Source organism: Cervus elaphus, chromosome 2 (assembly GCF_910594005.1).
Source record: "Cervus elaphus chromosome 2, mCerEla1.1, whole genome shotgun sequence".
Classification (NCBI taxonomy): domain Eukaryota; kingdom Metazoa; phylum Chordata; class Mammalia; order Artiodactyla; family Cervidae; genus Cervus; species Cervus elaphus.
The window spans coordinates 6,424,068-6,450,239 of record NC_057816.1 but is presented as its reverse complement, the minus strand read 5'-3'; the positions used below and the strand labels follow the sequence as shown (position 1 = coordinate 6,450,239).

Sequence of the window (26,172 nt, the reverse complement as noted above, 5' to 3'; positions counted from 1 at the left end):
AAAAGTTCATACAATATAAATGTACAGCTTAATAAGTATTATAAAGCAAGCACTTGGGTGACTGCCACTCCGTCAAGAAACCAAACAGCACCCTGGACAGCACCCCAGAGCACCCGCTGCGCTCCTCCTTCCAGGTTAAAACCTCTCTACCTAATTTTTATGCCCTTAACTTCCTCACCTTTCCTTAGTTTTGCCACCAAAATAAGCACCCTGAACTGATATGGCTTGGTTTGGACTAGTTTTAAGATTTGCATCAATACAATTATAGAGTATGAATTCTGATACTTAGTTTCTTTTGCTCAATGTCATATTTGTTTGTTTTGTTCTAGCTGGTTCTTTTTTAGGAAAAGCTGTGTTGAGATATGGGGCATACCCAGTGGCTCTGTGGTAAAAAATCTGTCTGCCAATACCTGAGATGCAGGTTCAATTCCTCGGTCAGGAAGATCCCCTGGAGGAGGAAATGGCAACCCGCTCCAGTATTCTTGCCTGAAAAATCCCATGGATGGAGGAGTCTGGTGGGCTACAGTCCAGGGGTTACAAGAAGTCAGACATGACTGAGCACAAAGCATATATTGAGATATGATAATTCACATATCATGCAATTCACCCATTAAAATGTGCAGTTAGTGGTTTTGGTATATTCACAGATACAGGTAACCATCACCACAGCAATTCTGGAACATTTTCATTACCTCAGAGAAAAACTCACGCACTTTAGCTGTCACTATTCTGCTCTCCCTCTCTAGCTAAGTAACCACAAATCCACTTTCTGCCTCTATATATTCTTCTATTCTGACATTTATTATAAATGAAATCATACAAGATGTGGTCATTTGTGACTGGCTTCCTTCACTTAGCATATTATTTTCAAGGTTGTAGCATATATCTGTACTGTGTTCCTTTTCGTGGCTAAATAATATTCCACTGTATAGATATACATTTTGTCTATCCATTCAACAATTGAACATTTGAGTTGTCCACATTTTGGCTATTATAAATAATGCTGCCATAGACATTTGTGTAGAAGTTTTTGTGTAGACATATGTTTTCATTTCTCTTGGGTCTTTCCCTAGGAGTGGAATTGCAGGGTCATGTGGCAACAATGTTTAACTCTTGGAAACAGCACTGGACTGTTTTCCTAAGTGGCTACACCATTTTACAGTCCTACTGTCAGTGTGTGAGGGTGTCAATTTCCCCACATCCTTACAATATCTACCTGTTTTGTTTTTTTTTTCCCCTTGTCTGTGTCATCCATTCCTGTTTCTTTGCATGATTTACAATTTCTTAATGGAAACTGAAGATTTTAAATACTACATTGTGGCAACTTGGCACTTGCCCCACCCCAAGGGCTTGCTATTGTTATTTGCTTGCTTGGTGACTGAGTGGATTATTTTTTTAAAATACTTATTTATTTGGCTGTACTGGGTCTTAGTTGTGGCGTAGATGTGGGATCTAGTTCCCTGACCAGGGATCAAACCCGGCCCCCTGCATTAGGAGTGTGGAGTCCTAGCCACTGGACTACCAAGACTACCCTGTGTAGATTATTTTAGTGAATCCATCCCCCCTTCCCTCTGCCTGAGTTTAAAGCCTCTGTCCTTGGTCCTCAAGGAGTGCAGCCTGTGCACCTCGACCGCAGTCACCTGGGAAGACAGTAATTTAGGTTGGGCTTTCCTGGACTGACACTTCCCCTGACCACAACCAGCTATTAAACTCCACTCATTGCCAGCTAATTCTCTACTGTCTTCAACAATGTCCTAGAACATATATTGTGCCACAAACTGATCCAATCAAATTTGGACAGTGAAGGAATAGGGTTTGGACGCCTAAATCTATCTGAAGGGTCTATCTGTTTCTAGCACCATCCTCCTATCTACAATGAGACCTCAGAGGCAGAGCCCAGCATCTTAGCTCTTCCTTATCTTCTCTCCAAATCTTTCAGGCCAGAAAGAGTTTGTTGTCGGTTGGCTTGTTTATTTGTTCTCAACATGCTTTCTCCACTAGATGCACAAGTATTCTTCAAAACTGTTTATGCCTGTCTCTGGGCATTTGAACCCAAGAGTTGAAGAAATACAGAGGACTTCCCTGGTGGTTTGGTGATTAAGACTCTGTGCTCTCAATGCAGGGGTCCTAGGTTCAATCCATGGTTAGGGAACTATCCTTTATGCCATTTTAGTTGCCTGCTAAAACTAAGACCTGGTGGAGCCAAACAAAACTTTTTTTTAACAAAAAATACAGGCTGTATTTTGTTCTTTTCTTTGTCCCCTTTTAAAAAAGCAGTAGGGTCAAGATCTAGATTGAGGAGAGAAGGGAGGGGCTGTAAAGATTTTCAAAACAATACTGTCAATTTTTATCCCACTTCAGGTAGGTACTATTTTTTATTTCCATTTTATAAATACAGGAAGTGAGGCATAGAGAGATTAAGAGGCTGGAGTTCTTAGCACAGAGCCTGGGACTTAAGAGCCAGAAGCCAAGGCTGGGACTTGAGAATCTATGCCTGTTGGTGGTGTTCCAACTCACCCTTCCTCTCCCCATCCTGGAAAATGCAATGCTGCAATCAGGCCCATCCCATGATCCCAGAGGTCCCTCCTGGTCTGGCTGTGCTCACCATACAACTCCCAGCCCAGTGCTTGACCACAAGAGAAATCTCTGCCTCTTGGGACAAAGCCTTTGAACCTCTCTTAGCCCTTCTTGCCATCTGGTGTCTGGTGGTAGCACTGGGGCTCTGGTCAAACCTCACTTCCACACCCGTCTGGCTCTGTGACCTGGCTGTATCATAATTCAGTGTGTGTTCACAGAGGGCCTGCTTTGGCAGGCAATGTACTGGAAGCTGGGAGTGCAAAGGGGAGTAAGACTGTCCCAGTGTCCCCATGTCCTATTGCAGATATGTGTACCTGGTAGGCAGACAGGGAATCAGGGATGGGAGCAATCCTGTGGTGCAGGATTTGCATGACCTGCTGCCAGGAGCCCAGCAGTCCAGCCTGCTCAGGGACTGCTGGCCTCTCAGGGAGTTGCTCTTTGATTAGTGGGTGCTTTTGTCCTCAAAGGGTGTGCTGTCGGCTGCTTTCTCGTTTCATCTGGCTGCTGGAGCCCGAGAACAGTTGGCAAAGCAGTTGGTATCTTGGACTATTTTTAGATGGAGGAGTTAGTGGGGTGTGTGGATGTGGTAAGACCCAGGAGGAGTCTTGAAGATTGGCAGCTTCATAAACAACAAGTTGGGGGGAGGGAGAGGAAGCGTGCTCCTCCAAGTGTGTGGGCCAACTTTCACTTGTTTTTCTTGACGTGGGGGTCAAAGAATGCCTCCTCTGTGCAGCTTTCCTTGATTTCTTCAGTAAAACACGCACTCTAAAGATGCAAATTAAAGGTCCACCCTCTGGGCTTCCCCTAACTCTTGGTTATTGTTTTGCCCAAAGTTTTACTTTTGTTTTAGGTTTGAATGACTTTTTTTTAACAAAAGAAACCACTTATTACACACTAATAAACAATTTCAATATTTAATAGAGGATTATTTTACTTAATTTCAATATACAGCCATTAAAAGAAAAGAAATAGAAACAATGGAGAGAAGCAATAGCGTATACATTACCAAATTGGGCCGACAACCTACACCCAGACTTCAGTAGCACTGGGAAGTTGCTTGTTAACAGTAATCTGGAGTCCCAGTTGAGAAAGGATCCATGGCCGTGTGTGCACTCCACAGGTGAGACTTCAAACTGCAGTTTGGAGGCTCCTGCTTATAACCCCAGGCCACAAACTAACAACATCATCAGTTTGCGCACAAAAATGAAGCTCTGCTTTCACTTTACCAATGCTGTTTGTTTCACCAATCATAGGATTTCATTAGACCCTGAGGGGGTTGGCCAGACCTCCAGGGGCTTAAAAAATTCCAAGACCCACTCCCTTTCTGATCTAAGCCCACCTGACTTCCTGTGTTTGCAGGCAGGCACAGAATCTAGGCAGTGTCTAAGCAGGTAAGAAGCAGGTCATGATGCTGAAAGCTCAGCTTCTGTGAACATCATTGCAGAATCAAATCTCAGAATTTTGGGTGAATTAGAAAAGGATAGCTTTATTGCTTTGCCAGGCAAAGGGGGACAGAGCAGGGTACCACCCTCCAAACCAAGTGACAAGTTTTACAGTAAAAGAGGGCGTGATCAGCTCATGGACATTCTTCTGATGGGTTGGTGGTGAGGTAAGTAGGCATCAACATTATCAACCTTCAGGTTTAACTTGTCTTATGTAGGGAGCATACCATAACTTCTCCGAGCAGGTTTCAGTATCTGCAAAATAGCTCAAAGATATTGTTGTGCATATTCTTTGATGGGGAAACCTGCCCCAAGGCTGCTATTGATTGCTTGTTTCTCCTTGGTCTCACATCCCCTCCCTTCCCTAACCAAATCTGCTGTTGGAATCTGCTGTTGGAACTCAGGAAAGATCATGGAGGCTGAACAAATGCTGCTCCCTATAATCAAAGAAATGGGAGGCACAAAGGCCTTGTGCCCAGGAGCCCCACAGGCCCTGCATGGTATCAGAGGCCTGCTCTCCTGGTTCTGAAGCCTGAGCAAGACTTCCTCCATTTTAATTTGCGTAACAGTTACAGTTCCAAACAGGCCAAGAGATAATGAGCTGTAGGGATCTTACCTGATGCATCTCTGGGTCTCTCCTGCTCTGCACCTCTGAGTGCCCTCTCGCCATCCTGTGGTCCCGAATCATAGCAACAAGGTATACAGAAGCTATGAGTCAGACTGGAGTCACACAGCTGAGAGCCAATCTTGGTCCCTTTCAGGGAAAATAACCATGACCAAGTCAGATTCCTAAATCTCTTTTTTCTCATCTGCAAAATGGGTGGTTATACTGTCTGTCTCCCAAGAATCAAAGGGCTTATTTTGTTCAAAGCACAGCCCATAGCAGCTGCCACAGACTAACAGATGAGGTCTCTTGCAAACCCAGGCCCGGAGGGTCTCCATCCCGTTTGTGGCACCTCCGGTGGTGTGCGCAAGCGGCGGGCGGGAGGGAGGCATTCCTGGACACCTGGGAGGGTGGGACCCAGAGCCAGCCGGCGGTCGCCCAGAGAGAAAGTAGTCCAGCTGGGCTGGAAGACAGATCAAACGCAGCGGCTTTCCTCTGCCTCCCCGCTGATGCACACCCGTACCTCCGTCTTCTCTAGTATTTCCATTCTCTCTCTCCAGGCACATAGCACAGTGCCTGGCCCGCACCAAGTGTTCTGGGAGGCAGGCCTGTGCCAAGCCCTTTCCACCCCATTCATCTCCCTTCCCTGCCTCTCTCCTCTAATTCCGCAGTTTCCCCATCTGGAAGGCGGGGTCTCAGGCAGGAGGTGCAGAGTCCCTGGCCTAAGCTGCGGAAAGGGGCCTCCAGCCCAGGGTGGGGGAAGGTGCTAGACTGCGATGAGGAAGGGGGCGCCAGGGTCTCAAGGAGAACCCAGGAGTCTCCAGAAACTAGGGCGGGGTCTGGGGAACCCGAACTGGAGAAGGGGATCTCAAAGACTTACCTGAGAGCCCCAGATCACGCGAAGTTGGGAGAGAGCGTTCCTAGAGCAGAGTGGTGGGCGTGGCTTCCAGGGGCCCTGGCGGAGGGGCTCGATAAGGGGCGTGGTCTCTTGAGAAAGGGCGGGGCTCCGCCGACTGGGGCAGAGCTTAGCCGCAAGAGGCGGAGCCTCGAGGGGCGGGGCTTCCATGGGGCGGGGCATAGGGACAGGGGGCGGAGCGTGACTGTTTGCGCTCGTACCCCTCCCCCGGCCCCGGGTGTCCCCGTGACAAGGCAGCGCGGAGCTGCCGCCGGCCGGGCCCATCCCGCCGCAACGGCCCCTGGGCCGAGCAGGGGCGAGGCGCAGAGGGAGCAGCGCCAAGCGGGAGCCAGAGCGCGGCCAGGTGAGCCCGCCGAGGCGGAGGGGGCGGGGGCTTCGCCGGGCGGGCCCCAACAGACGCTGGGGGCGTGTTTGAGTGTCAGGGTGGCTGGGGGGCGGGGGGGGTACTCGGTCCGAGGGCGGGCGCCTGTGGCTGTTTGCGCGATCGCGCCTGCTGTCGCGGGTCTAGGGTGGGCTCTGCGCCCGTCCGGGCACCGCTCGCAGGGCTCGGGTTGTGCGGGACTGTGTGCGTGCGCGCGCGTGTTTGTGTGGAGGGGCCGCCGGCTGTGTCTGCGTATGTCGCTGGGCTGTCATTGTGCCTGCCCCGGCGCAGTCCCTCCTGCGCGGGGATGTTTTCCAAACAGGCTTCCTGCGGAGACGGGCTCTGCTGCAGCCCAAGCGGGAGGGGGGAGCGCCGCCCCCACAGGCCTCCAGAGACCTGAGCGGCCCGGGGACTGCAGACTGACACCTGAGGGAGGGAGAGGGGCGCACCCGGGAGGTGTCCAGAGCCCTGTCCGCAGGGTGAGGACAAGATGGGGAGACTGAGGCAGGTGAATGGAGAGGTAGCGGGGCCCAGACCGGCGGAGGTGGGGAGGAGGGTGGGTAGAAAGGTGGCGAAAAGGACAGCAGCGCGGACAGAGTCATTGAGAAAACAGACAGACAGATAGAGGCCTAGACTAGCAAAGGGGCAGAAAGATTAAGACAGATAGGTAGATTCCAAAAACCTGACAGAAGGGTTCCTCAGAAGTCCTGGGGCTGAGAGCCAAACCCAGGAACTGAATGTAAGATGAGCAGCAGGGGCCCCCAACTCCTGGGGTGCTTTTCTTCCCAGCACACCCCAGACAGAGGTCCTGCCAAAAAGAAGCTTCTGGCCACCCCAAGTTGAGCCATCCCTCTGGCTCTGCCAAATATTCTGACCCTCTGATTGGGCAGCTCCTCCCTCTTGGTTCCACCCCATTCATCTCCCTTCCCTGGTATCCCAGCAACGCTGACAGTTTAGGGGAGGCAGAGGTGAAGTGGTTGCCATAGCAACAGAGTGGGTGAAAGGTCACTCTGGTCTTAGCCTAGGTGGCCTGCAGCAGGCTGAAGCTGGCATTGAGGGGGGTTGGGGTGGGAGGCTGCAAAGCTCTTTTTCTCTTCTTCCCCTCTGCCCAGAATGGTGCTGGAAGGAAACCCTGAAGTGGGGTCTCCCCGAACCTCAGATCTCCAGCACCCGGGGAACCAGGGCTCTTGTGTGCTGTCTTCTCCTGGTGAAGATGCACAGCCAGGGGAGGAGCCCATCAAGTATGGCGAACTCATCGTTCTGGGGTGAGCCTCCCTGGTCCGAAGGGTCGGGGCACCAGGCACCCCACAGGACAGCCAGACCAAGGGTCCCACCTCTCTCCATTTACAGCCTCTTGCTGTTCGTCCCTCCTCACCTTCCCAGCTGGGAAACAAATTTGACCAAGCCCACTTCAATTCACAATTGTTATTTTATCTTCCTATTTTTCGTAAATTACGGAGACAACCCTGCCCACCTAAGTTTCTGCACGGAAGAAAGTAGCGCCAGCTGCCTTTCATAAAGCACCTCATGTGTGTAGTCTGGGATGAACTCTGGTTCGCCAGCAAAAGTGCTTGGTTCAAATCCTGCCTCCGTGAGTTGCTTAACTTCCCTGTGCCTCCGTTTCCCCACTTACCAGTAGAGACGATGATAATAATAATACCTCAGAGGGTTGTTGGAAGGAACGACTGAGGTGATTTCTGTAAAGCACGTAGCACAGTGCCTGGCCCGCACCAAGTGTTCTGGGAGGCAGGCCTGTGCCAAGCCCTTTCATGGACATTATTTCATTTCAATCTTCACAAAGATGCTGTGAGGAAGGAGGTGAGGAAACCAAGGCTCAGAGAGGGGAAGTGGCTGGCCCAAGGGCACACAGCTCTTAAGTGGCAGGGCTGGGGTTTGGACCCAGGTCTTTCTTACTCTAGGTTTAGTGCACTTTCACTCAGCGACAGCTGACCCTCGTGCTACAGATGAGGAAACTGAGGCCAGGAGAGAGGAAGCAACGTGAGCTGGTGGCTGAGTAGACCTCATCCGTTCCTGGCCTTCACCTGACCAGGATGCTTGCCCCATGCACAGATCCCTCTCCTTCCTCCCTTCTGCACCTCCTTTTGGCCTCTCTCTCTCCCCTGAAGAGAGTATCTGATAAACTGTGTTATCACTGTGATGACTATTTAGAAATAATAATGGCTACTGTTTGTTGACATGTACATACCATGTGCTTTTATTTTTATTTTTTAGTAATAATAATCATAGATAACATTTATCAAGGGCTTGTTAAATATATGCCAAACTCTGTGCTAAGCATCTTAAAATGCTTTATCTCATTTAGCTCTCATAATGAACCTGTGAGGTAGATCCTGAAAAAATTAGCCCCATTTTACAGAGGTTATAGGGCTTCCCAGGTGGCACTAGTGGTAAAGAACCCGCCTGCCAATGCAGGAGATGTAAGAGACGCGGATTCGATCCCTGGGTTGGGAAGATCCCCTGGAGGAGGGCATGGCAACCCACTCCAGTACTCTTGCCTGGAGAATCCCAGGGACAGAATCACCTGGCGGGCTACAGTCCACAGGGTCACAGAGTCAAACATTACTGAAGTGACTTAGCATGCAGGGGTTATATGATAAGCAGAAGAGCCAGGATTTAAGTCAGGTTCATATGAACCCTCAGCCTGTGTCCTGAACTGCCCTTCCCCCCATATGTGGGAAGAGCTTACAAGGGCAAAAGTGATGCCCCTCTCAGGGGTGTTTGCATTAGAAAAGCAACCACTTGGGAATTCCCTGGTGGTCCAGTGGTTAGGACTCCACGATTTCACTGCCGAGGGCCCAGGGTTTGATCCCTGGTTGGAGAACTAAGATCATACAAGTCACGTGGCACTGCCCGCTTCCCCCACTGCCCCCTGCAAAAAAAAAAAAAAAAGAAAGCAACTGCTTCATGTCCCAAAGGAAGAGCTAGAATCACAGCTGGGAATGAAGCCACTGATGAGGGAGAGCTCAGACCTAAGGCGACAGGCTCTCTTGAGTGCCATCTGTTCTCCACAGAGCAGTGAAGCCCCACATCGGCTGGACAGCAGAGCCACCCGGAGAGCACATTGAAAATTACCCACTGACAAGCTCATCCCAAACCTACAGAATCAGAATCTCCCTCTGTGGGTCCAGAGAAGATCCTGATTCAAGTGGTCCTTGGCTGTTTTGGCAGCTATTCATCCTTTTCACTTCCTGCTGCCAAACCTGCCGTGGCTCCCCAGTGCTTACGGAATAAAGTTCAAAATGCTCTCCCTGGTGTTCAGGGCCCTCCCACCAAGGTCATTTTCCCCGACTGCAGTCTCCCACCCAAGTCATCACTTTCTTATCTCCCCAAACTCTACTCGCCACAGGGCCTTTGCTCAGGGTAAGCCCTCCTTACCGAGAATCTTCTGCAAAAGAGCCTGGAGTCAGACAGATGTGAGGTCAAATCTAGACTTTTCCCACTTCCTAGCCTGGGACCTCAGGCAAGTCATTTTACCTCCCTGAGCCTCAATTTGCCTCATTCATAAAATGAGAAGAAAGATAGAAAGATACTTGCCTGGCAGGACATTACACAGATTCCATTAGGTAATTAATAATGTGAAACACCAGGAACACAGGAGGCTGCAGTTCATGGCAGCGATCAAGGTTATGACTCACCCCATCTTTGCCTTCTACAATCTGGACAAGGCTGGAAAGGAAGAAATTTGATGTGTATGGATATGTAGAGATGGTGGCTTTGTGGGTCTTTTTTTTACTTCCTTTCTGGTTTCCGGTAGTAGTTGTGATCTAATAAATGACAGTTTGCTAAAGGTGACTCCTTTCTAGTTCTTCAAGGCCCAGTAAAGGTGTCTCCTCTCTTAGAAACCTGCTCCTGGAGTCAGAATTCCTTTCTCCTGTCTCTAGGCCTGGGACACACTTGGCTTGTGCCTGGGTCAGGGCAGGTGACATCCAGGTTCCTCAAACAACTTAGGGCCTAGTGCCTGACCAGGCATGGTTCAGGAGTCCAGAAAACACTGGTTAATTGAATAACAACCCTTTTAAAGATCTTCTGACCACCACCCCGCTGCCACCTCACTCCAAGGCACCAATTTGATGGAGTAGGGTCTTCTAGCTGGTGGTACTAAGGCTTTTTAGGGCTTGTTCTAGGATCTGCCCAGAAGTTGGTGGTTCCTCCTAGTCTCTCGGGGGCTCACCCTCAGTCTCTCTCTCCTTGCAACCTTTTCTTCTTAACCCCCTCATCCACAGCTACAATGGGTGTCTGGCAAATGGGGACAAGGGCCGCCGCCGAAGCCGCCTGGCCCTGAGTCGCCGGCCACATGCCAACGGAGTGAAGCCAGATGTCATTCACCACATCTCAACGCCACTCGTCTCCAAGGCAAGCAGCTCATCCTAGCAGACCTGGGGGCCAGTCTTCCCAGTCCTACCTGCCCACGGCCCCACCAGAGCAGGGGAGCCCACGTGTCTTCACTCACGACCCTGGGAAACCAGAGGATGGGGCTGGTGGGAGACTCCTCGCAGTGTGTCGAAGCTTGCAAAGTATTTCCTGGACCACTAGATCCCATCCCTTGGGGGGAAGTGGTCAACATCATTTTAGAGGAGGCCAAGGCTCTGGGAGGGGACGTGACAATCACACAGCAATGACAAAGGCAAAGCCTTTGGCTTCGGAGGGTTGGGGTTGTAGTTTGGGCTCCGCCACTTCCAGTCATTTGACATCTGACCAGTTTCTTCTCCTCTCTAAGCTGTGGTTTCCCTCAACTGTGAAATGGGAATGATAACCATGCCTCCTTTGGGAAGCTGTAGGGATCAAATAGGGGTCTCCAATGGCTCAGTGGTAAAAACTCCGCCAGCAATGCAGGAGGCACATAAGAGGCAGGTTCCATCCCTGGGTGGAGAAGATCCCCTGGAGAAGGAAATGGCAACCTACTCTAGTATTCTTGCCTGGGAAATCCCATGGACAGAGGAGCCTGGTGGTCTACGGTTCATGGGGTCGCAAAGAGTCTAACATGACTGAGCGATGACCCTGCACATGGGGATCAAATAAGATAACCCGTGTAAAGGGCTGGCTGCACAGTTCGCCCTCTGTAAGCGGTGGAACCGCCCCTTCCCTGGGAGTGGCAGCTGGGTGTCAGGCTCCAGCTTCTGTCTCAGAAGCTCACGCTTCTCCTGGCTACATCCTCAGTGAAACGACTTCTCCTTTCTGTCCCCAGGCACTGAGCAACCGGGGCCAGCACAGCATCTCCTACACACTGTCCCGGAGCCACTCGGTCATAGTCGAGTACACCCATGACAGCGACACAGATATGTTCCAGGTAGGCTCAGGTGCCTCCACCAGCCTCCCGGCCACTGGGTCCCCAGGCCTGGATGCTCGGCTCCGCAGGTGTCCCAGGGGGAGGCTGGCAGACCAAAGGCCAGGGGGCAGGCGCTTTGGGGTCCTCAGTGCAGCGGACCACTCTTCAGACGAGGAAGCAGGATACCGGAGGGAGGGCTGTTGACTTCCCACTCACACAGCCAGTCAGTGGCTGGATCCAGATTCATACCCAAGCCTGGACTCCTAGGCTGTGGGAGACATACAGTTTAGGGGTTCAGAGTGTGGTGTGAGAGTCCTACTGCTTGGCCTCTGCTCCCAGCTCTGTCAGTTAGGAGCTGGGTGACTTTGGGCAAGAGTCCCTTAACCTCTCTGGACCTTGGTTTCCTCATCTGTAAGGTGGGGCTCATTACAGTCCCATCACATGGCATCCTTGGGAAAGTTAACTGAGATCTGCACACGAAATGCATAACATGATATATAATAAATATTTACTCCAAATTCACTATTTTCTACTACTATTTGAGCCTTCCCAGACTATGGGTGTCAGTTACCCTTTCACTGTTCTATCTGTAAATCAACTAGTTTTGTTTTTTTTTTAATTATTTATTTGGATGTGCCGGGTCTCAGTTGCAGCATGAGGGATCAAATTCCCTGACCAGGGGTCAAACCCAGGCCTCTTGCACTGGGGAGCGTGGAGGACTGGACCACTTAGCCACTGGACCACCAGGGAAGTCCTGCAGATCAGCTAGTTTTTAACTGAGTGGGGTGGTTCCCAGAACTGCGGGGGAGACAGAGAAAGAGAAACCCAAACACCGGTGATTGGATATGGACCCTGGAGAACTGGGATGGCATTCTCTCCCTGTCGTTGGGTCACCCTGCCCACAGAACAGCTTCCGGGAGCCCTGGGGTAGGAAGCCCTTGGCACTGACCTTCGCACACAGCATTCCTGTGCTTGCCCTCCTCTCCCTCACAGATTGGCCGCTCCACGGAGAACATGATTGACTTCGTGGTGACAGACACGTCCCCTGGGGGAGGGGCTGCTGAGGGCCCCTCTGCCCAGAGCACCATCTCCCGCTACGCCTGCCGCATCCTCTGTGACCGCCGGCCACCCTATACTGCCCGCATCTATGCCGCTGGCTTCGATGCCTCCAGCAACATCTTCCTTGGAGTGAGTGAGACCCCCTAGGCAGGAACAGTGCTACATCTGAGAGTGAGCCGAGGGGTAGGCTGGGGAGGGGCAGCCTCCAGGGGTGATGGACCAGCCTGCAGTAATCATAACCACCACCTATGCGGGGATTAGCACCCCCACTTAACAGATGAGCAAAGTGAGGCTCAGAGAGGTCAGGTGATGCCCAAGGTCATACAGTGCCAATTCCAGCCCTCTCTGGGCCACCTCTGGGCTCCAGGGTAGAGGGGCAGCACTCCCAGCTCGAGGCCTGCTGGGGGCCACTCAGGGATGTGATCTGATCCCACGTGTGGTCCCAGGAGCGGGCAGCCAAATGGCGGACCCCCGACGGGCTGATGGACGGCTTAACCACCAACGGGGTCCTGGTGATGCACCCAGCAGGCGGCTTCTCTGAGGACTCGGCCCCGGGTGTCTGGCGGGAGATCTCGGTCTGTGGGAATGTGTATACTCTGAGGGACAGCCGCTCGGCACAGCAGCGGGGGAAGCTGGTAGGTGGCCTGTCCACCCTCCTCCCCATCCCCTCGTCCTTCCCGGGGCCCTCCCGATCTGCCCTGCCCCCTGCCCAAGCCAGGAGGTGATCTCCAGTCCTGCTGCACAGGGGAGCCCCAACAGGCTCCGTATGGGGGCATGTGCCATTGCGCTACAGCGGGGACCAGACCAGCATCTCCAGGTGTAGCCCACATACTGCCAGAGACCCACAGGGTTATGTGAAGCAGCATGGACAGGCACCTGTACAGCTCCACGTGCTTCTGAGGATGTCAGCAGCTGAAAAACTCACACCCTCTTATGAGGGTGACACTTGGCCCATGTGTGAGCAGTTTATAGCCTGAAGTGTTGGTGGTTTTTAACGTGTCTGTCACGTTCAGGCAAGTTTAGCTTTATTCTTTCCCAGCAGGAAAGGGCCTCGGAGTAGTGCTAACATAGGTGATGGGGAACCTAATGTTGGGAGCTGGGAGAGTCCTAGAGAGAGATGGGGCTTGCCCAATGTCATATGGCCAAGATCCTCAAAGAGGCCATGTAGAGGTTTTCCTAGCTGTGAGTACATGGGGCAAGGAGATGCCGAGCCTCAAAGAAAGGCATGGCTTATCTTCCCAGGGCATCAGTTCCACTGGGAGATCTGGGGAAACATTATTTTGTAAAATTAGGCTTGTGAACCTCTCACTGGTACCCGCTACTGAGCACCTCCTATGTCCCAGGCACTATTCCAAGTTTTCACACTGATTCATGAGAACCACTTGCTACACAGGGAAGTAAAACCCACCTTGAGGACAAGGAAATTAAGACACGGAGAGGATAAGTTACTTGACCAGAGACACAGAGTCAGTAAACACTGAGGCCAGAATTCATGCCCAGACTACCTAAGCGCTAGAGTCCTTGCTTTTAACCTCAGCCCTTACGCTTTGGGTTAAGTCCCTGGTGTTTTGGACACAGGAAATTCTGGTCTCTGCCATCAGGGAAGATGAGCTTGAGAAAATGTTTTAGAAAACTTCTATTTTGGTCCAGGCCTTGTTTTGGGCCAGTATGTGGCATGTGGGATCTTAGTTCCCCAATCAGGGCTCGAACATCCTTCAGGGGAGGCACAGAGTCTTAACCACTGGACCACCAGGGAAGCCCCACTCCAGAGTCCAGGCTTTCTGATTTGACAGATGAAGTGACCGAGGAGCAGGTTCCACTGAGAGTAAGGCATGGCGCCTGCCTGGGATTATTTTTTTTTTTGGCCTTGCTGCCTGGCTTGCAAGATAAGATCTACTCTTAGAAGACTTAGAAGAATCAGAGATTGAACCTAGGCCCGCAGCAGTGGAAGCGCAGAGCCCTAACCACTGAAATCCCTGCTAGTTTTTTGAGTTTTGGTTTTGGGGGGATGGTGCTTACCCAGGACCACTTTTCCTGCTGGCCCATGGGGCTTCTCAGTCTCCTCTGGTCCTCTGCCCCAGCCCACCCCCTCCTCTGCCCCAGCCGGCCCCACGGGCATCCAGGGTGCTCCCTCCAGGGAGGTTCAGGGGGACGGATGGGTGGCTTGACTGGGGTGATGGCGACCGGATGGCTGGGGGTTCAGGAGCCCCTTGGGCACGAAGGCCCCTCTGCTGCCCCTGCAGGTGGAAAACGAGTCCAACGTGTTGCAGGACGGCTCCCTCATCGACCTGTGCGGGGCCACGCTGCTGTGGCGCACGCCGGCGGGGCTGCTGCGGGCGCCCACGCTGAAGCAGCTGGAGGCCCAGCGGCAGGAGGCGAACGCAGCCCGGCCCCAGTGTCCCGTGGGCCTCAGCACCCTGGCCTTCCCCAGCCCGGCCCGCGGCCGCACGGCACCCGACAAGCAGCAGCCCTGGGTGTACGTCCGCTGCGGCCACGTCCACGGCTACCACGGCTGGGGCTGCCGGCGAGAGCGGGGCCCCCAGGAGCGCGAGTGTCCCCTCTGCCGCCTCGTGGGGCCCTACGTGCCCCTGTGGCTCGGCCAGGAGGCCGGCCTCTGCCTGGACCCCGGGCCGCCCAGCCACGCCTTTGCACCCTGCGGCCACGTCTGCTCTGAGAAGACTGCCCGCTACTGGGCTCAGACGCCACTGCCCCATGGCACCCACGCGTTCCACGCCGCCTGCCCCTTTTGTGGGGCCTGGCTCACCGGCGAGCATGGCTGTGTCCGCCTCATTTTCCAGGGGCCACTGGACTAGGCCCCTCGGGGCCCCTTGCTGCTGCGCCTGCCTGCCCGCCTGGGTCCCCCACCTCCAGGGAGCTCTGCATGTGAGACTCTGCCTGCTGGCTCATCGCCAGGCCAGATGGACGCGTTGGGTGGGCGGTGCCCTTTCCCTCCTAACTTGGGCTCCCGAGGGGGTCCCTGGACCCTCACCCCGGACAGAATGATGGGGCTCTCAGCATCAGCTCTGTCCTGGGCTGATGGAGGGAGGCCCAGCCCTATTGCCCCAGCCCTTCTAGGGGCATCCCACATCATGCCGCCTACACTGTGCCCCTGGGGGAATGAAGGGGCCATGGGTCCCTGACCCCCAGCTTAGGCTGGCTGTGCCCTGAGCCTGCCAACTCAGATCCAGATAATCACCCCGACGCTGCTGCCCTGGGTTCCTCTATAAACCTGCTGCTCAGCTGCCCTCACGAATCCGCGTGTCCCGCGTGCGTGCAGTGCCTCCAGCCCCCGAGTGAGTGCCGGGTGGGCGGCAGGCTGGGACCGACATCTGCGGATACCCACTGGGGGCTGGCCTCCTTGCCAAGTGTTATCTGGGGACACAGACCTGGTTCCCTGCCTGATAGAGTTCCCAGTAACTGAACGACAGACCAATTACTGGATGATAGCATGGCTTCCTGTGTGCTAGGATCAAAGAGCTATCAGGAGTTGTGAAGCTGGTCTCACGGGTGGCTAGAAAAGTGAGAAGTGAGAGAGGCTTCACTGCAGGGGCTTAAGGGCTCTGCCTCAGTGGCCTGCTGGGAATCCCTACAGGAAAGGGGGTGCTCTAGGCAGAAAGGGGGCTGAGGACAGGCTCAGGTATAAGTATGCAGGGAACTGGGTGAGGGGTTCACAGTGACTGAAGCATGGGCTGCAGGGGGCAGAAAGGAGGCTGGAAAAGAGGTTGGGGCCGTGCTGACAAGGAAGATGCTGGGTGGAGGTCTGGATCCTCATTTCTGGACAGTCAGGGGTCGTGGAGAGGGAGAGGACTCGCGGTCCAGAGCGTTGGCTGTCACACAAGGGCTACCATCAACTGAATGCCCACCACGTGCCCTGCACTGTGCTAATGGTGATAATAACTACGTTCACTGAGCACTCCCCAGCCACCAGGCTCTGCTTCTCAGAGGTTTTATTTAATCCTCACAGTGACCTAGGGAAGAAGGTGTTACCATTTCTGTTTACAGGGAGATTAAAGAACATGGTCCAAGTCACACAGTTTAGAAAGTGGTCAAGTCAGATTCTAATCCACAGCTGCCTGCCTGGCCTCAGAGCCTGCCCTCTCCTCCGTGTCACTGGGCAGCTCTCCTTGGATGGGGTGGGAGGAGTTGGGAGGGCAGCCCGGGTAAGGGGAACAGCGTGGGCCACGGCGTGGCAGGGAAAACACTTGATGACCAGTGAGCTGGGTATGGAGGAAGCAGAAACGAATGAGGGGTGGGAATGTTGGGCTGGCATCTGGTGGGCCTTTGTTGCCATGGAGACCAAATCTGAACTGGATCCCTATTCATCCGGGCTAAGTGTCACCTCCTCCTGAGAGCCCAGGCAAGCTCAGGGTGCTACTGGGGTTGCCCCAGACCTTTCCTGGGACAAGCAAACTGGAAAGATTAGGTAGATGGAGGTTCTGGGAATATAAAATTCTGAAAAAGAGGCTCTGAGTACCAACTCGACCTGGACATCATCCCTAATAGAAGGCAGAGCCTTAGGGATTCCAAAAGGAGGGCCCTGCCCCCTTCCACACAGTTGGTTGGAGCCACAGATGCCAGACCTGGGGCTGTTGAGAGGACAGAGGGCGCTTACTGGTGGTGAGAGGAGGGTGCGATCAGATTCTTGCTTCACACCGCCAGAGTGGGGGAGCCCCCAATAAGGATGCTGGGGTGGACATCAGAGCATTGCAACTCCTACACACACACACACACACACACACACACACACAGAGCAGTAGGAATCCAGCTCTTCCCAGCTCTCTGTTCTCACTCTTGGGAACCAGACAGGGGAACACCTGCATGCCCTTTCTATCAGGGAATCTCAGACTCTAGCAGAGACAAGCAAAAGGCACAGGTGCCATAAGACGGAGAACTCAGTGTCGGTGGAGGGCGTCCGACAGCTCTGCCCTTTTCCAACTCTTGGAGTCTCAGTCTCTTTAACTGCTAAATGGAATAACTGTACCTCCATTACCAGGCGGTTGTGAATGTATGAAGGGCACCTGTAACATAGGATGTACTTAATACTACTTCCTCATCTACCTCTTCTTTACTCCCATGGGAAAGAGCCAAGGCTAGGGGTGGCTATGACTTCAGTGAGTGCACTGTTGCATGTAATTCTGTGTGTGTGTGCATGTGTGCACACACATGTGTTGGAGCAGGTGGAGGGGACAATGTGGCGGAAGGCTAGACTCTGGTTCAGGGACACCAGAGGACTTCCTGGGTGGCCTTAGGGAAGTCAGTGACTCCATCAGCCTCTGTTTCCCGATATGTACCCTAGAAAAAATTATATCCTATCTCAGGTTTTTTTGCAGGAATTAAATGAGATCCTCCATGTCAAGATGCTAGCATAGAGCTTTGGAAGTGCTCTTATTAGCTGTCTTGATGAAAATGCAGCTTGGCTGGGGGTTTCCCAGGAGTACTGGGATCTTTCCTTGGCCTGAGCTGCCCACTGGTGGCGACGGATGGCACTTCATCCTTTATCCGTTTGCATGTCAACCTCTCCCGAGTCAGGGAGGACTTTACACCCGTTTTAAAGATAATAAGTATTGAGGCACAGGGAAGAAGAGGGGCGATTTTCTAGGGACATAGACCAATTTATTGAGTTCCTCCCTGTCCTGATAATCACCATCAGTGCCAACAGTTAGCACTGTTGTGCCAAACAGGGCCTTGGGCACCTTTTGTGAGTGAGAAACTGGAGCCGGAGGGGGACAGCAGCTGCTCTGGGCCTAGACACAGGTGTGGCAAAAACTGGCAAGGAGGGTGTGTGGATTTCAGGGTAGACCCTCTCCTCCACACTTCTCTGCATAGCACCAGGGGGCATGAACACTGTCAACACTTCCCTCAAGCTTACATCCCTTCAGTAAAGACCAGGATTTTTAGCCCGGTTTTCTGACTGAGGAAGTCAAGACTCAGAGAGGTAAAGAGACTCATCCAAGGACACACAGCTACCAGGCAGCGCAGGCCCGCCTCATCCTTAGATGGCCTGGCTCTGCTCCATTTCTGATTTGGGACCCTCAAAATGTTCCCCACTTAGCCCAGGCCGGGCACTAGGCACTTCCACATGCCATTCCCCCACCCAGCCCATCCTCCTGTGAGTTTCAACAGACATGCAGGTTCGGCTCTGCCCTGGGCAGCCTTTTGGAGTCGCGGCCAGCCTTCTCATCCATCCGGTACCTGGCAAGCACCCTGAAACTACCAGGCCCCTCGCCCCTTGTTCAGAAGAAACAGACGCGAAGATATTTAACTGCTGCCCCGGCCAGGCCCGTGGCGAACTGGAAAGGTACAGGGCAGCCCTGGGGGTGTTTCTCTACGCCCACCCCTCCCCCACCCCGACCCGCACGGCGGGACCGTCTCAGCCCCGGCTGGAGCCCGCTAGGCTGCAGGCTCGACTTCTAAACGGAGGGCTTTGCAGTCTCGTCACTACCCGTGGTCCTAGAGACCACGGAGGAACGATGCGGGCTCCTATACCCAAAACTGAAGTCGGGGGACTCAGAAAAACTACAAAGGAGAGCGGGAGTCAGGACTGTGCGGGGGTTATCGCCGGTGCTCCGTTCGTAACAGCCACGCTGCCCTGCCTGTATTCGGGGTATCTTGTCTGCGCCGTCTGTTCGGACTAGGCCTGGGCCAGGCTGAACACGGAAGTTTCTAATCCCCGCGCGTGTACCGCCTGCGGACAAAAGGCCAAGGCCGCAGGGGCCATTCCGCCAGCCACCCCCGTAGCGCCTGGGGGCGGGGAGCCAGCGTGCCGGCGGAGCCCGGCTCAGAGCCCCTATTGGCTATAGGCGATGCCCGTCCGGGCCCCGAGGCTCGGCAATTGGCTGGTGGAGGCGGAGTTGGCGGAGCCCCAATGAATGGAGGAGCCGGAAGCAGGAAGTGAGTGTGCGATCGGAGCAGCTGCTGCAGGTGAGGCGCGGCGACCGGGTTTTGGGGTCACCATGTGTCATCTTCGGGGGGCAGGGCGCGTCTAGGCCGAGCTCAAGATCATTCCTTTCCTGTCCCCCCTTCCAAATTCATCGCGGCCCCGAGGCCAAGGATCGCTCCGGACAGCAAAGGGTTAACGTCCCTTTTGGAACCCAGGGGCTTGTGCCATTTGGGAGCAGCTCCGGGAGTGGCGGGGGAGGTGGGACACTCTTTTAGAGTAAGAGAGGGCGTTGTGAATACTCTGGGTTGGGAGACACCCAGGTCCTAACCAAGCAGCAAGACTCGATAAGCTGCTTGGCGTCTCTAAGCCTCAGTCTCCCTATCTGTAAAATGAGTTTTGTCTCCGCTCTGAGCTTCTTCATTTAGGGAAGGTCCCTTGGCTGAGCACAGGGAGAGGGCAGGGGGATGAGAGTGGGACAGATCCTGCCAGCAGTGGGAACTGAAGAGTACAAGGAAATTCTGCTGTAGGTACCTTCTGTCGATCAGGGTGACCTTGTGACCTCATCTGATTTGCATAGCCACCCAGTGAGGTTGGAGTTATTATCAGGGGCTGTCTTCTAGAGGTAGAAAAGTAAAACTGACTTGACATTTGGGTCTGGGGCTGAGCCAGTCTTGGAACCTGGGTCTTCTAGCTGGGACTCTGTCCTTGTGAACACAGTGGTGGGCAGAATTGAAGAACGTGCAGGATAATTCTGAAGGGGAGGCTAGGAGATCAGAGAGAGAAGAGGGGTGACCACAGAGAGAGGCCTGGGAGCCCAGAGATGCAGAACCTCGCTTTTGACCCCTCCCTTGTGTTATTAGTCAAAGCACCCTGCCTCCCTGGCCCTGGTTTCCCCATCTGTAATACTGCTGCTGCTGCTAAGTCACTTCAGTCGTGTCCGACTCTGTGTGACCCCATAGATGGCAGCCCACCAGGCTCCCCCGTCCCTGGGATTCTCCAGGCAAGAATACTGGGGTGGGTTGCCGTGTCCTTCTCCAATGCATGAAAGTGAAAAGTGAAAGTGAAGTCGCTCAGTTGTGTCCAACTCTTAGTGACCCCATGGACTGCAGCCCACCAGGCTCCTCCATCCATGGGATTTGCCAGGCAAGAGTACTGGAGTGGGGTGTCATTGCCTTCTCCGATCTGTAATACTAGGTAGTTGGATTCAGTCTTTAAGTTTGGGAGGCCACAGGCCGAATATTGCCTGCCAGAATATTGTGTAATTTTCTGGGGTGAGTCACCTAACCATCTCTGAGTTTCACTTTCCATATCTGGTGCATGGGTGCAATGGTATTCCCTTCCTCATTCAGACCGTGAGCGTGCAGACTCAGATGTACATGCCGTTGGTGTGGGATAAATGATGCCTGTGATCACGGTGATGGTTCTCAGCAGGGCCCATGGCGGACACCCAGTACATTCTCCCCAATGACATCGGCGTGTCAAGCCTGGACTGCCGTGAGGCCTTCCGCCTGCTGTCGTCCACAGAGCGCCTCTATGCCCACTACCTGTCACGGGCCGCCTGGTACGGAGGCCTGGCAGTGCTGCTGCAGACCTCCCCTGAGGCCCCCTACATCTATGCCCTGCTCAGCCGTCTCTTCCGTGCCCAGGATCCCGACCATCTGCGTCAGCACGCCCTGGCCGAGGGCCTTACTGAGGAGGAATATCAGGTTAGTTCTCTCAGGCCAGCCTGCATTCTGGGTGTGAGGGGCCAGGAAGCAGGGGTCCAATGGACTCTCTGTCTCTCTCTGGATTAGATCAAAGGTTTTAAACAAAGGGACATCCCCTCCTGGAGTCTGTCTTCTCATCTACAAAATATGCCTGAGGGTCGTCTGTACCTCTTAGGGTTGTGGCCCCCTGATGAGATAAATGATGGCTGTTGTGATGATCACGAGAGCTGTGGAGTAGAGGAAAACAGCTGTGGAAGCTCGGAGATGGTAAAGGCATGAGTCCAGTGTAGGAATCAGGAGGTCTGTGTTCTGAACCAGATCTTCCTCTACCATGTTGCGTGTCCCTGGGCAGAATGTTCTGCCTGTCATCTTGTTTTTATCTGATCTGTGGGTCTGGTGGCCAAGGAATACATGAATGCATTCTTTATGCTTTACAGCATTGCAGAAAGGCACAAAATAAAACATGAAGATCATTTTTTCTCAATGCCCAGCCCAGAGGTAACCACCGAAAGATGGTGGGGTGTATAGCCTTTTCAGTCCTCTGTCTACACTGCTTACCTGTACAAGTAGAAATGCACATGTGTTAGTTGCTTATTTTCTCTTTCACGTACGAATGAGATCACATTCTACAGATTCTTATGAGTTCTGCTTTTTTCCACTGAACACTATGTCTTGGAGAACTTCCATGGGGTACGTAGAAATCCGCCTCGTTTTCTTTTATTGACTGTGAAGCATTCCACAGCTTTGTACGCTATAATCAGTTTAATCCTTTGTATATTGATGGACATTTAGGTTGTTTGTGATTCTTACAAACAAGACAAATAAGCATCCTTAAGCATGTGTGTGACTAGGATCTATTTTTAGAAGCAGAATTGTTGGGTCAAAGGCTCTGTACATTGACAGTTGACTAGTGTTGTTAAATCATTTTCTGAAAAAGCTTCTCCAAGAATGTATGAGGACACAGTTTTTCTATATGTAAAATAAAGGGATTAGATTGCTTATCTCTGTGCTGAGGCCCAGGCTGTTTCTTCTACTTTTTTTTTTAACTTTGAGTAATCACATTCCATCTCTAGGCTTTGATTTCCTCATTAAAAGAGAGAAGAGCTGGAAAAGTTAATGGAAAAGTGCTACCCAAGTATTCACTATTTGCAGTGGGATTGTTTTATTTGGAAGTAGAAACCCACCTCAAATTGGCTTAAATGAAAAAAAAAAAAAAAAGAAAATTATGACTCCCAGTTTCTGGTCTGGCATGTTGGGAGCTTAGATGTTGCTCATCTCTTCTAACAAGTAAAAAGCTGAAGACATTGAAAAATCAACAACTCTTCTTAGATCCTTAAGAGAAGTGAGGTTCCAGAGCAAACTGCAGCCCCCAAAATTGGAGAAACAGACAGGCAGTTACAGAGAGTCACAACTTAGCAGAGCAAAAACTCATGAACAGAAACCTCCATGGAACCAGTGCTGGGGTAGGAAAATCTGAACTGTAATTGATGAATTGCTGAAGGCTCAGTGTGGACAATTCTGAGAGTTGAAAACTCCAGGGGGAACTGGACATAAGGGTGTCCCCACACTTTGGGGGATTTTACCTTCAGGAGCTTCTCCTGGTTCTCACAGTGAATTTCAGAGGAAAAAAAAATCCCTCTTGCTTCTGGCAGGGGGAGGTGAGAAGGAGCCATTTTAAAAATATGCTAGAGCATTCTGTTCTTCTTAACATGATCTGCCTTCAGGAGAAACTATTTAACCAGAACCAAACCTGTTATGGTTTTATTAGAGCCTAACTGATCTGGAAGAAGGAAAATACACAACTCCAGACAGCTCTGACCATCCGGTACCATCTAAAAGGAGTGGTGGAATATGGGGCTGAGAAGAACATGTCAAGTTCAAAGTCCAGCAGCAAAGGCCCACTAAAATCATGGGACTCTAGAACACTTCCCCTGCCACCATTCCTTACCATCCCACTACTAAAGGCCTATTTATGACAGTTCCTTTTACCCAGCACATCATGTCTGGCTATCAAGAAAAAAGTGGCAAAACATTCTTAAAGGCAGAAAACACAGCTTGAAGAGACAGAGCAAGTATCAGAACCAGACTCAGATACGGCGGGGATGTGTGACTCATCAGACCAGGAGTTAAAACAACTATGACTGATATTCTAAGGGCTCTAATGGATAAAGTAGACAGCATGTAAGAACAGGTGGGCAGTTTGGGATTAACTTATATACAGTACTATATATAAAGTAAGTAAATAACAAGGACATACTACATAGCACAGGAAACTACACTCAGTATCTTATAATGACCTATAATGGAAAAGAGTCTGAGAAAGAGTCTAAAAAAATGCTAGAGATAAAAAAATATTACCAGAAAGGAAGGGTACTTTTGATGGGCTTATTAGTAGACTTGACCCAGCAGAGGAAAGAATCTCTGAGCTTGAGAGTATCTCAATAGAAACCTCCAAAATTGAAAAGCAAAGTGAAAAAAGACTGAAGAAAACAGAATAGGATATCCAAGAACCACAGGACAACTATAAGGAATGTAACATGTATATAGTGGTAAAACCAGAAGGAGAAAGATAAAAACAAAAGAAATATCTGAAATAGAATATTTCTGAGAACTTCCCCAAAGTGATGTCAGATACCAAACCACAGATCCAGGAAGTTCAGAGAACACTGAATGGGATACTAAATGCAAAACAAAAAAAGAAAGAAACAAAACCTCCATATAGGCACATCACATTTAAACTACAGAAAATCAAAGAGAAAGAAAAAATCAAAGAGAAAGAAAGAACCCAGATGGAAAAAATATCTACAGAGGAACAAAGATAAGAATTACATCTACTCTTTCAGAAATCTTGGAAGCAAGAAGAGTAGATTGAAATAGTTATAGTGTCGAGATAAAAAGCCACGAATCTAGAATTGTAAGCCCTGTGAAATTACCCTTTAAAGTATAGTGGAAATAAAGACTTCCTCAGACAAACAAAAATTGAGGGAATGTGTTGCCAGTAGATCTGCTTTGCAGGAAATGTTAAAAGAAGTTCTCTAGAGAGAAGGGAAATGATATAGGTCAGAAACTCAGATGTACATTAAAAAAGAAAGGAAAAGCCGTGGTGATGGAATAAGTGAAGGTAAAATAAAAGTTTTTATTTTTCTTATTCTTAACTGATCTAAGAGATACATTTGTCCAAAATAATAATAGCAGCAATATATCCAACTATGTATGCTTATGTACAAGTGAAATGAATGATAGCAGGGATATGAGGGAGGGAAGGCAAGAATTAGGACTATTTTGTTATTATAAAGTACTCAAACTGCCCATGAAATGGACTTGGATTTGTTGTAAGTATATATTGCAAACTCAACCCACTAAAATGTCTATTGCAAAGTCAACCACTAAAAGAAGTAAAAAAAAGAAGTACAATTGATATCCTAAGAAAGGAGAGAAAGTGAAATTGTATATAAGGCTAAGTTACAACCACCAAGGTAGAAAAAGAATGGGAGACAGGTGCCAACATGCTGGGTTCTGGTGACACTCCGCTTTTGGACTGCAGATTGCTGCCTTCTCACTGTGTTTTCACATGGTGGATCATATGAGCTAGCTATCTGGGCTCTATTTTGTAAGGCATTAATCTCAGTGAGGAAGGCTATGCCCTCATTCATGATCTAATCTCCTCCTGAAGGCTCCCTCTCTTAATAGCCATCACCTTGGAGGTTAGGTTTCAGCATACTGATTTTGGAGGGACACAAACATTCAGATCATAGCAATCAATAAACCTCTAGCTACACTAAGAAAAAAGGTGAGAGGTCACAAACTACTAACATTGGGAATGAAAGAAGGAAAAAATAAAAAGAAATTAAAGAAGGGCTATCACTACAAATTCATGGGCAGTGAATATTCATGGGCAGTATCCTTCAGATGATAATCAAAGAATACTCTAAAAAAGTTCGTATGCACAAATTTGATAGCCTATATGAAATGGACCAGTTCCTTGAAAGACAATCTGATAAAATTCACACAAGAAGAAATAGATAATCTGCAAAGCCTATATCAAAGAAACAGAATCAATAATCAATAAACAACCTTGCAAAACAGAAAACAGCAAGCCAAGATAAGTTCACTACTAAACACTTAAGGGTGACATTATACCAATTCTCTACAATCTTTCAGAAGAGAAAAGCAGAGGGAATACTTTCTAACTCATCTGTGAGACCAGTATTACCCTAACACCAAAATCAGACAAAGATTACAATGAAAGAAAAGAAAACTACAGACCAATATATCTCAAGACCATAGATACAAAAGTCCTCAACAAAACTGTAAATTGAATCCAACAAAAGAACTATGCACCACGCTGCTGCTGCTGCTGCTGCTGCTGCTAAGTCACGTCAGTTGTGTCCGACTCTGTATGACCCCATAGACAACAGCCACCAGGCTTCCCCGTCCCTGGGATTCTCCAGGCGAGAACACTGGAGTGGATTGCCATTTCCTTCTCCAATGCATGAAAGTGAAAAGTGAAAGTGAAGTCACTCAGTCGTATCCAACTCTTAGCAACTCCATGGACTGAAGCCTGCCAGGCTCCTCCGTCCGTGGGATTTTCCAGGCAAAAGAGTACTGGAGTGGGGTGCCATTGCTATGCACCGTGATCAAGTGGGATTTATCCCAGCTATGCCAATCTGGTTCAACATTCAAAAATCAATAAACATAAATCATCACATGAATAGACTAAAGAAGAAGAATCACACAATCATATCAATAGATGCAGAAGAAGAAGCATTTGGCATTTGACAAATTCTAACACCCAATCATGATTAAAAAAAAAAAAACTATAACTCGAAAACTTAGAGTTAATATCATATTTAGTGGTGAAAAACTTTCCCACTAACATCAGGAATAAAGCAAGGATCTCCCCTCTTACCACTACTTTTCAATGTTGTACTGGAAATTCTAACTAATGCAATAAGACAAGTAAAAGAAATTACAGGTATACATATTGTAAAGGAAGACATAATACTGTCTTTGTTCACAGATGACATGATTGTTTAAGTGGAAAATCTGAAAGAATCAACAAAAACTCCTAGAACACATAAGTGATTATAGCAAGGTTGCAGGATGCAAAGTTAATACACAGAAGTCAATTGCTTTCCTGTATTCCAGCAATGAAAATGTAGAATTTGAAATTAAGACCCAATTCCATTTACAATAGCACCCGAAAAAGTTGAAATAGTCATAAATCTAACAATATGTAGAAGAGGTATATGCAGAAAACTATAAAACTCTGATGAAAAATATCGAAGAACTAAATAAATGGAGAGATACTCCATGTTCATGGATAGAAAGACTCAATAT

At 50.4% G+C, this 26,172-nt stretch overlaps 2 protein-coding genes and 1 long non-coding RNA gene across 5 annotated transcripts in view; 2 read left to right on the top strand and 1 right to left on the bottom strand.

Annotated features, from left to right (window-relative positions):
* Positions 1-4,036: 4,036 nt before the first annotated feature.
* On the bottom strand, positions 4,037-5,544 carry LOC122709053. Its single transcript, XR_006345401.1, has 3 exons — positions 5,504-5,544; positions 4,636-4,773; positions 4,037-4,274 (listed from the first exon to the last, which is right to left on the bottom strand). It is a non-coding gene; the product is annotated as an uncharacterized LOC122709053 (long non-coding RNA).
* A 124-nt stretch (positions 5,545-5,668) lies between these two features.
* On the top strand, positions 5,669-15,499 carry PELI3 (pellino E3 ubiquitin protein ligase family member 3). 2 transcript variants are annotated; one of them, XM_043926111.1, is made up of 7 exons: positions 5,669-5,882; positions 7,013-7,165; positions 10,145-10,274; positions 11,107-11,208; positions 12,181-12,375; positions 12,693-12,881; positions 14,517-15,499. In XM_043926111.1, exons 2-7 carry the CDS (start codon positions 7,014-7,016, stop codon positions 15,057-15,059), a joined length of 1,311 nt encoding a protein of 436 aa, XP_043782046.1. In that variant the 5' UTR covers positions 5,669-5,882; position 7,013; the 3' UTR covers positions 15,060-15,499. The 2 variants fall into 2 exon arrangements, with proteins under 2 accessions (XP_043782046.1, XP_043782037.1); XM_043926102.1 differs by having other exon boundaries at positions 5,679-5,882; positions 14,490-15,499.
* Positions 15,500-19,012: 3,513 nt separating this feature from the next.
* The window catches only part of DPP3 (dipeptidyl peptidase 3), a 30,871-nt gene continuing 23,711 nt past the window's right edge, over positions 19,013-26,172 (top strand). Inside the window, exons 1-2 of one of the 2 annotated variants that reach the window (XM_043926089.1) lie at positions 19,013-19,167; positions 20,558-20,832. In XM_043926089.1, coding sequence (XP_043782024.1) covers positions 19,116-19,167; positions 20,558-20,832 — 327 coding nt within the window. In that variant the 5' untranslated portion in view covers positions 19,013-19,115. Of the gene's footprint in view, positions 19,168-20,554; positions 20,833-26,172 lie in introns of both variants that reach the window. The other variant, XM_043926080.1, reaches the window with a different exon arrangement.